Source organism: Citrus clementina, unplaced genomic scaffold (genome assembly GCF_000493195.1).
Source record: "Citrus clementina cultivar Clemenules unplaced genomic scaffold, Citrus_clementina_v1.0 scaffold_5, whole genome shotgun sequence".
In the NCBI taxonomy this organism is placed as follows: Eukaryota; Viridiplantae; Streptophyta; class Magnoliopsida; order Sapindales; family Rutaceae; genus Citrus; species Citrus x clementina.
In genome coordinates, this window is record NW_006262201.1 from 17,161,544 (window position 1) to 17,171,680 (window position 10,137).

Here is a 10,137-nt window from a genome sequence, read left to right on the forward strand (position 1 = left end):
ACAATTTTTTTTTTATTTAAAAAAAACAACTATAAAGATACACAGGAGAATTTTTGCAATCCACATTTTCAGTAAAAAAACAGGTATAGACAGTTCTTCAAAGAATAGAATACTAAATTACTTTTTTTGTGAAATGAATAAAAAAATACTAAATTATTTTTTAATTATAAAATGTATATTTTATTCATAATCGGGGGGAAGCGCGATAGTCGCGACCGGTTGTCACTAAAAAAAGATTGATTTCTAATACTTTTGTCTGCCACGTGGCCATCAGGCACTACCGTCTCATTAATGTGATTAGCCGTATTGCAGGTTTTTTTTTTTTTTTTAATTACAAGATAAATATAATACATAAGTCCCTAAATTCCTCCATTTTCTTAAAAATGAGCATAGTTGCTCCAACTGTACTTTGATAGATCCCAAGTCAAATGACCAAATTACCCTTCAATTATAACCGAGAAGGCTGTTGCATGCAGTTGCTTGGTCGTTGCCTCAAGTACCAAACGTCTACCATTCCCTCATTACTTGGCGCCAATGAGTTCTTTATTTGAGAGAAAAAAGAAGATTATGCCTTCACAGTATGAATTATTGATATTAAATAATAACAGCATGGCACTTTGAATTCAATATGAAATTTGTTAGTGTTTTTTTTTTTTTAAAAAAAAAATTGATTATGTATGGAAGCAATAGTATGAGATAATGAAGGGTATTTCGAGTTTATCTTACCTATTGGAGGCCTATTACAACGCCGCAAACCTTGTAAGCCAAACATGGTTGATTTTTAAAAGTAACAACAAGCTGCCTGGTTTAATTATAGCACATGCATGCTTCACATGTGTGCTTAGCGTGCATGTTTCGAGGCAATGGGCATATATAAAGTGAAGAATTGAAAAGGCTCTCATCAATTTCATGAGTCAAACCAAAATAAAGCAATTCAAAGAGAGAAGAAATTGAAAGTACATGAGAGAAAGAAAGAAAAGAAAAGAGAAAATAAAAAGGAGTAAATAAAAGAAAAAAAAAAGAAAAGGAGAAAAGAAACTAAGGAGCCGATGAACAAGAAGTTGAAAAGAGAAATTGAGAGGAAAAATTACAAGAAATAGAATTGGACTATTAAATTAATAGCTAATAAATTAGTGGGTAGTAGATTTATGAAATTTGAGCAATTATAACTTAGTTTACACAATATCTATTAGTTTTCATCTGTTTTAATGTTATTATTGAACCCTGTGTTTAGAAAAAATTCAAGTTCTAGGAACCTATAAAAGTCGCAATAAACCCTAGAGTAAAATAGAATCTATAATTAGATTACTGTTACTACTACTATATATTCTGCGAAGTATTTATGTTTGATTGAATGATTCGTTAACATGATGTGATTTCATGTATGGATATTATATGGTTTTTTATATCATGAGATGTGATTGCAACTTTCGAGCACCTTGTGGCAAGTCACCTAAAATATCCAACCAATTTTTTAACGCTCGCAAATACTTTTGTCAACCAATGTAAACACAGACGAGCACTCACTCTCATAGTAATCTAGGCACACTGTCTTGTGAGGTCATTTCTCGAGGGATTAATGGAGAGTTTAAAGGTTGCTTTATGATGGCACTTGGCTATCATACCTAACAATAAGCAAAATGCATATAATTTATTCAAGCAAATGATGTTGCTTCCAGAATGGTTGAAGTGGATTTTTCCTTCATTTTCTTTGCTTCCTTTAATAAATTTTCGACATTCATTTAAAAGAAAAGAGGGGAAACTAAAGGGCATTTTAGTTATTCACCATGGGGACTCAACTCACTCAAGGACCTTTTTGTTTTCACGTTTTAGTTATGTTCTTTGTTCACAAATTGTGTAAACGTAGTGATCTCCATGTTATTAACCATCATAATCTTTAACACGTTTATCCCTTGGCAAAAAACTACCAACATACAAACAATCAAGGTTGCTTATCCCAACTGAAAATACAAATCCAGAACCAATTTCAGTTCAGTTTCTGAAAACTCATATATCATTGCATCATTTGCAGCATCATCTCTTATTGATTCATGGCTCTAAGTCTCGGAATGAAAAATTCAAACAAAATTCTTAGCCAAATGAAGTCAAAGGTGGGCTTATTGTCTTTGATCAAGCAGAGTTCTTGCACTTGTTCTATGAACAGCCATTACAGCAAGACTCCATTGACAGCAGCTCCATTTACTCGAGCTTTCAAATCCCCAGATTCAAATTTTCGTTTTTCACCAACCCTTTTCTTGGCTCGTCGTTTTGAGTCCATCAAAGCTGGAAAGCAGTTGGATTCTTTCGGTAGTTCTGTTAATAATCAGGTACATTCATTTTGAGTTCCAACTCTTCTAGAGATATTTGTCCCTTTTTTTTGTTTGTTTAATGTGGAACAAAGGATTTTTTTATCTTTACATGTTGTAGTAAATGACAATTCACGACGAAGGTTTTGCATACTGGATTTTTAACTTGTTGTAGCACTATCGTCCGGAGCCCATTCATAACAGTTACTTGGAATATGTGAATGCTGATTCAAAGTACGAATAGTTGTTGATAATAGTTCAATTAGTTCTGCTGTTTAGCCGTCTCATAGTTAACGTTCCCTCGATTTAATCTCAAAGGGATTCCCTTTGTTCCTTTGTTCGATAACTAGCTATTCTGAAAGTCTCCTAATCAAATACTACATCTTAGATAATCAACTTTGAAACATTTTCATGTTTATATTAGCAGATAGGTGGAGAATTTATTTTTAAAAAAATAGCACATAAAATTGGTTTTGGATTTAGCTCTTGTGTGTATTTAACCAGTTAGTTTTACAATGGTACAAGAGAGGTTTCCAACAAAGTTGAGTATACGTATTATGTATGTACACTAGAGATTGTAAAACAGATTTTGGCTTTTCAATTAAAGAATGGTCCTTTGCTAATTGCAACACGCATCTTCAAGTAACTTTGAATTGTATCAATAGAGAATATATCACCTCACGAAGGAAATGTTTATTCCTTTACCTTGTTAACTGTATTAAAAATGAGGAATCCTCGAATTCTTTGTATATATGTGTGTGCATGTGTGTATGGGAATGGCAGAGCATTTCTGAGTGATGATTATGAGTACCTTGGTGTAGTAGAATTGTAGTTCTTGCAATTGAGCATTTCGAAATTTGGTTTCCTAGCGAAGTTATTGGGTTGTAGTAAAAGAACTTAAGAAGTTGTGGATACTTGAATCTATATCATTCATTTGCTTTAAACATTTCTCTATTCAACTCACTTTGTTGATGATGGGTCAAAAACTGAAGAAGGTGGTTTTATGATGATTATGGATGTCTTTTATTTCCACTGCAGATGCCATAATCCCCTGATTCATTATTCAACGATTTGGTGAATTTAGGAATGAACTTGTATATGACCTATTTTATCCATTTAAGTCATTGTATAACAACTTTCTGTGTTGTTATGTATGTAGACTCCAATAATTTGGGGTTTTTGTTGGAAGAAACTTCGAAAATGACTTGAAAGTGGCCACTATATTCTGCTTGGTTGGACATCACCTAAGAGTTTACCAGTCCTTTTCTAACTTTATCATTGTTCAAGTGATTCATAAAGTGATCTGTACCTTTTTATAGAATCCCGTAGATGCTGCATATCGTACAGTGCAAGTGTTTTGATTTTTCATGCTTGTTCTTCACAGTAAAATTGTGTGAATAAACACACAGAGGCATGCAGATAGTATCTCTACTTGAGGTCGCTTCAACAATGTAGTCTAGAATGCATAGAAAGGGCATAAATTGATACTGCTTTCTTTCTTTCCATGTATGTGTAGGTGCTTTCGAGTATGATAGACAATGGCTCACTGAAGCTAACACTCTATTATAGTTTTTAGATTTTCCGGGAGGAAGGGTTGCATTCACCCCTAATATGAGGTTTATTTCTGAATCCTCTGAGGAGAGAATACCCTGCTACCGGGTGCTCGATGATGATGGTCAACCATTTCCAGATAGCAGTTTTGTGAAGGTACTTCACCTCCCCCTATTCCCCAAAAATGAAAATGACCAAGAAATAGTTTTCCGTCCTATGTCTTCTGAATATAAATCCAGCTGAGAAAACTTATTTTTCTTTTTGTGAATTCAATTAGGTCAGTGAGGGAGTTGCCATTAAAATGTACAATGATATGGTCACCCTTCAAACAATGGACACAATCTTCTATGAAGCACAAAGGCAGGGAAGAATTTCCTTCTATCTCACCACAAGTGGAGAAGAGGCTATCAACATTGCATCAGCTGCAGCAATAAAAAATGATGACTTTGTCGTCCCTCAGGTAACAAGCACCTATGCAAACCTATTAATGTCAGTGTAATCCTCCTGAGAAGCATTCATGCATTTAGAGACATGCGCATCCCCACTCATACATGTAACAATGTAAATGCACAGATTCATGCATGCACGCTCAAACTCAGTAGAGGCTACTGTAGAAGTCTGATATTATATTTTGGTTCTGTCTTTCAGTACAGGGAGCCAGGAGTTCTGTTATGGCGCGGTTTCTCTATGCAAGAGTTTGCAAACCAATGTTTTGGAAATAAAGCTGATTATGGTAAAGGCAGGCAGATGCCTATCCATTACGGATCTAACAAGTACAACTACTTTACTGTATCATCAACAATAGCGTAAGATGTATACCTTGGCTAAGTGCGATCTGTTAGTGAACTTTCACAAGTTTTCAATTATAAAGCTTGAAATTCACAGACGGTAATGATTCTTACTTCTTCCAGTACACAACTTCCTCATGCGGTTGGTGCTGCATATGCTTTAAAGATGGACCGAAAAGATGCATGTGCTGTCACTTACTTTGGTGATGGTGGCACAAGTGAGGTAAGTATAATTTAATGATAATGTTGGGCATTCCCTCCTCACAGTCTCTATGGTGAACTTCATGGGGGTGTGGACTGGTCTCACTGAGCATCACACAGTCCCTCCATTTACCCACCACTGAGCTGGATGACATTGTTACTATTCTCCATAGTCTTTAAATCATTCATTCACTTTTAAGTTTGGGACTTTTATTAGCATATATATGGATATTGTTTTATTACTTCTGATCTTTCCATGGTAATGACATCATCTCTGCCATGACTAAATTGCTTCTGCCGTGGCTCCTTTACTATTGAATGTCTGATTGTTTGTCTTCTTTCCCACATCACCCCCCCCCCCCAACAGGAGGTTTCTTTCCTTTTTCTAATACATCAACTTGTAATTAGGGAGATTTCCATGCTGCTTTAAATTTTTCGGCAGTTACGGAGGCCCCAGTTATTTTTATCTGTCGGAACAATGGATGGGCTATCAGTACCCCTATTTCTGACCAGTTTCGAAGTATTCCTTCTCTTCCTTGTCCTTTCTAATATCTTGACAATCCTACTTAGATGAAGTCCTTTTTATCTAAAGAAATTTTTCTCTGGACAATGGCAGGTGATGGTGCCGTTGTTAAAGGCCGGGCATATGGAGTCCGAAGTATCCGTGTAGATGGTAACGATGCTCTTGCCATATATAGTGCAGTTCATGCTGCACGTGAAATGGCGATTGGTGAGGGCAGACCTATCTTAATTGAGGTAAAATGTCTATCTTTTTCTATTTTCTTAAGCGTTATGTGAGGCATGAGTGACTGGTGCTTTGATGTTTTCTTTAACCTTTCCCATGCCAGGCTCTTACATATCGAGTAGGACACCACACAACATCAGATGATTCCACTAAGTACCGCCCAGTTGATGAGATTGAATGGTGGAGAACAACTCAAGACCCTGTTACAAGATTTAGAAAGTGGATAGAAAGCAATGGTTGGTGGAATGGTGACATTGAGTCAGAGCTCAGAAGCAGTGTGAGGAAGCAGGTAATATTAGTGTCTTTAACAATCTCCAAATACGGCTTACTTCAACTTCAACACTAGAAGTTTTCTATTTAAGTTGCTTGTGTTCTAAACTAACAACTGTCTACACGTATTGTTGAACTGATGCCCCAAAGGACAGCACTGATCAATTTAGAAAAGAATATTTGCTTTAACATCAACAAAATAACGGAGAAAATGGCCAGCTCACCTACTTTTTTGGAAACTTTCTTGTCTTGAATTTGCAATAGAAGTATCTCTCGGAGTCGCTGTAGTCTTGACCAAAAAAAAAAAAAAAAAAGGGCAATGAAGGAATTCTATGATGCAGAAGCCTTTAGTTTTTGTTGTATAACCAATGGTCTTCAGCAATTTTAGAATACTGGACAATTTTAAAAACTCGCAATCTCATTTTCAACTTTATGATTTGTTGTTTGTGAGCATTCAATGAATTCTTTCTGTTTGAATTTGCTCTGGCCATAAGAAGGTCATACATCATTCTTGCTTGAGTCTTTTCGGTACCTTTTAAAGTGTCTAGATAAATATTTTGTGTTATGTAATTTTATGTCTCCCTTTGAAAACTTTAAGTAACTGCTCATTCTAACAGATATTACATGCACTTCAAGAAGCTGAAAAAGCGGAGAAACCTCCAATTTCAGACTTGTTTACCGATGTATATGATGTTTCTCCTTCTAACCTCCGCGAGCAAGAGCACTCATTAAGAGAGACCATCAAAAAGCACCCACAAGACTATCCCTCAAATGTTCCTATTTAGTTTAGTAAGTGTACTGATTAAGTGCAACTGCAGATAGCAAACATTTATCTCTGTGAAATTTGTACTTTTGATCTTTGAGTACATTTGGTTTAATAAATCAAGTGTAGTTAAAAGCAAATAGGATGTTTAAAATAATAGCACGCTTCATCACTTGATGAATAATTCTGCATTATTTTTGTTACCTGCTTAGCTGAACAAGTTCAGCACGAAAGTAATTTGCTTCCGAAAACGTGTTCTTTTAACACAATTATTAAACCTGTTTTTGATTTATTTTGGTTCAATGGAAGATCACTTCAAAAACTGTTCTTATTAGCAAATGAATCTTTCTCCAAGCAATCGTACATGCAATGCTGGTTATTTCAAGGGCGGCAGCATATATTCCATTACATGTAATTATGTTCACACTGCCGGCAATTACAAAGGAACGAACCAAGTCCTAGATCTTGCATGCATTGAACTCTTTTGCAGCGAGGCTGCAACTTATTGGGAGGATTTGATGAGAGATCCGTTAATCTTGAACTATGAAAAGGTTCACATATATCGGCTCATCTGGGCAAAGCATAATAAAATTTTCTAAGTCAATCGTTTAACTTGGAAGCGGAATGATATAGTCAAGTGTTTGCAGAGAATCAGAGGGATGAAGCTTGCTCCTCCAAGGATTCTTTGACTGCCTTCAACAGGGCCGGCATCAACTTCTGATTAGTAACAATGATGCCTGCTTGAAGATTTAGATGTTTGCCTTTTGAAAAATCCAATGGGTACCCTGCTGCATCTGTAACAACACCCCCAGCCTCTGCAGAGGTTGATTGACAAGTAATTATCCCATAATAACAGGAAATACTAACAATTTCAACCAGTAGCACTAGTACGTGTCAACATATTCATGGGATGGAAAGTGTAACAAAGACATGGAAAATAAATAAAATGTCCAAGCAGTGCATGAAAGAGATAAACAGCTGATTCACCTACTTCACTGTGGCCAAATTATTAATGTTAGTATAAAATTAACAAGGTGACCAATTGCAAAAGCAGTGTTTAACCATGTCTTCATTTAAAAAGTGAAACAACGGCCATCAATCACTACTGTACATACAAAAGAAACCATTGTGCTCATATATTTCTGCATTTCAGGTTCTTCAATAAGAAATCACAACGAAAATCATTTTGAGGAAAAAAGAAACAAGGACTTGTGTATAAAAGAAAAGGGGAAAAGTAGTTGAATTTATAATTGATAGTCCTTCTTATTCCACAGCAATACATGGCCAGGAAGATAAGTAATTGAAGGAACTGAATTGAGCCCCATTAGGGTTTTGACCCCAAAAAATTATTTGCACGCACAAAGTATACATTTGGAAGAAAGGAAATAAGTGCCTCAATATATATATTTTCCCCACATTTGAAACTCAAGATTGGCTGGTTTTAGCATTGGCGGCACACATTCAAAATGACAATATTCAAGAGTAGACTTATATAGTATGAGATGAGGGTATACAAAAGACTGTCATTTGACATCTAAGTAGGTGTATTCTCGTCTAAATTCAGACACCAAAAGAGGAGTCTTCCTAATAATTTAAGAAAATGATCCAGGCCTAGTTCTTCACTTTGTAAAATGTATAATCAATTCTTATCTGTATGTGTAACAAGAAAGATAGGAGGCTGACTAAGAAAACAAGGAAGTATGAATGAAAATTCAAATCCCAAATATGCTCCTGGTTGGTGGGACATGTTACCCAAAATTCACCCAAGTTAAAGATCAATCCCTACATACACTATTGTGAGAAAGTAGATAGGCAAGGATGTAGCAAAGGATGATTTCTATACCAGTCACAACAATAGATCCAGCAGCATGATCCCATATTTTTTCACGATACCCTTTACGTGGAAAACGTAGATATATGGCTCCATCTCCTCTGGATAACGCTCCATATTTTGCCTGGCTATCAATTCTAACTGGTGGTGCTTTGACGCCAAGTTTCTGCAGGAAGTAAGGCATGTATTAAAGTATAAAGAGAAATGTAATTATTGACCAAATGAGAGACAAAGAAAAAGAGGAAATACTTTGGCAATCAAGCTAGATAAGTCACGATTGGAATGTGCTGCTTCATATGACTCAAAGAATGAAGCTTCTTCAGAATTTTCAATAGCAGTGACTTGCACCTTAAAGAAAACCAAAAACATGTAAGTGCCAAATATCTATGCAGGTATAATAACACTTACAGAAATGGTTAATGATAAAGAGCACCAACCTTCACTGGCAAAGAACCACTCAGTGACTGCATATAAGTTCCGGCACCAACTTGTGCAAAAAAAAGGCAACCAACTTCATTATTTGAAGAATGCTGATTGTCACCCACAATGGATGCTAAAGGAAGATTGGGACAAGCCAGTACACCCAATACAACTTTGCCTTCATCAAGCAATGCTAATGCAATAGCATATTGATCTCCTCTTACAAACCTATAGTGAAAATTTGAAAGCAAAAACCATTCAATTATAGTTGACCCAAAAGCACAGAAATAAATAAAAGGCACTCAACTAGAAAGTCAAAAATGATATGATTACAGATCCAGTAATTTGGAATAATCAAATTAGATATTAAATAAATCAATTATTTCCAGTATTATGTGTATACATAATAAGCCTGCACTGCTATTGCTGCACCTTAAGAATAGTGGATGAGAGTCAAATAGACAGAGGGAGAGAGTACAGTCTTTGTGATTGCTATCGTTTTAGAAAAAGTAATGGCACCAAAATCCTCCAGACTTTATCTAAATCCTAGGGTAATATAAAAAACCCACATGTAACTCAACAGAGAACACTGGGTGCATGTCAATTCTGACTTCCCAGTGAAAAAAAAAAAAAAAAATCAGACAATGTAAATTTGTTTTGTCCACGGCAAACACAATATTCTTCTCCGAAGTCTCTTATCCTCAGTAAAGAATAAGGGTCCACAAACATTACAGGAAGAACTTGCAATATCAGTAAGGTTTCTTCTCTTTCCATGTAAATGGATAATCTCCCCAAACAAAAACTACAAATTTAATTAAAAGGAAGACAGTTTCTCACACTTGAAAATAAACCTATCATCTGAGTCCCATCTCCGAAAATTTTGAATTAATGTTAACAAATCCCACCACTATAAAAAGAGAAAAGTTGTACCTAGAGACATAATGGCTGGAATTTTATTCATGAACTCAAAAATCCAGCATAATGCACTTATTTGGAATGAAGCATACTCCAGCTGACATTAACAATTTCTTTCGATCAATAAATTTGCAGTATCCATCACCATTCAATTGATCAACATTTGGGTAGTAACTGTTGAAAAGTCAAATAATGGCTTGCCAATTTCAAAGAAACAAATTTGGTCTGCTTGCCAAATTCAAAAGGCAAAGTTGGTGGGTTTGCCAATTTCAAAAGGCAAGGTCAGTGGCACGGTTTTGTTGAAGTTGCATGGAGAAAAATGTGATGGTTTCTAGAAGCCAATCATT

At 35.6% G+C, this 10,137-nt stretch overlaps 2 protein-coding genes across 3 annotated transcripts in view; one reads left to right on the forward strand and one right to left on the reverse strand.

Annotated features, from left to right (window-relative positions):
* Nucleotides 1–1,924: 1,924 nt before the first annotated feature.
* On the forward strand, nucleotides 1,925–6,808 carry LOC18041156 (2-oxoisovalerate dehydrogenase subunit alpha 2, mitochondrial). Of its 2 annotated transcripts, none has more exons than XM_006432112.2 (9): nucleotides 1,925–2,327; nucleotides 3,876–4,013; nucleotides 4,135–4,317; nucleotides 4,506–4,663; nucleotides 4,769–4,868; nucleotides 5,255–5,366; nucleotides 5,463–5,602; nucleotides 5,695–5,880; nucleotides 6,479–6,808. In XM_006432112.2, the coding sequence occupies exons 1-9, from the start codon at nucleotides 2,052–2,054 to the stop codon at nucleotides 6,644–6,646; spliced, it is 1,461 nt and encodes a 486-aa protein (XP_006432175.1). In that variant the 5' UTR covers nucleotides 1,925–2,051; the 3' UTR covers nucleotides 6,647–6,808. The 2 variants fall into 2 exon arrangements, with proteins under 2 accessions (XP_006432175.1, XP_006432174.1); XM_006432111.2 differs by having other exon boundaries at nucleotides 2,241–2,327; nucleotides 3,823–4,013.
* A 130-nt stretch (nucleotides 6,809–6,938) lies between these two features.
* LOC18041634 (SAL1 phosphatase) overlaps nucleotides 6,939–10,137 on the reverse strand; it is a 5,126-nt gene continuing 1,927 nt past the window's right edge. Inside the window, exons 5-8 of the mRNA XM_006432117.2 lie at nucleotides 8,893–9,103; nucleotides 8,705–8,803; nucleotides 8,468–8,621; nucleotides 6,939–7,439 (exon numbers count right to left, since the gene is read on the reverse strand). Coding sequence (XP_006432180.2) covers nucleotides 7,276–7,439; nucleotides 8,468–8,621; nucleotides 8,705–8,803; nucleotides 8,893–9,103 — 628 coding nt within the window. The 3' untranslated portion in view covers nucleotides 6,939–7,275. The remainder of the gene's footprint in view (nucleotides 7,440–8,467; nucleotides 8,622–8,704; nucleotides 8,804–8,892; nucleotides 9,104–10,137) is intronic.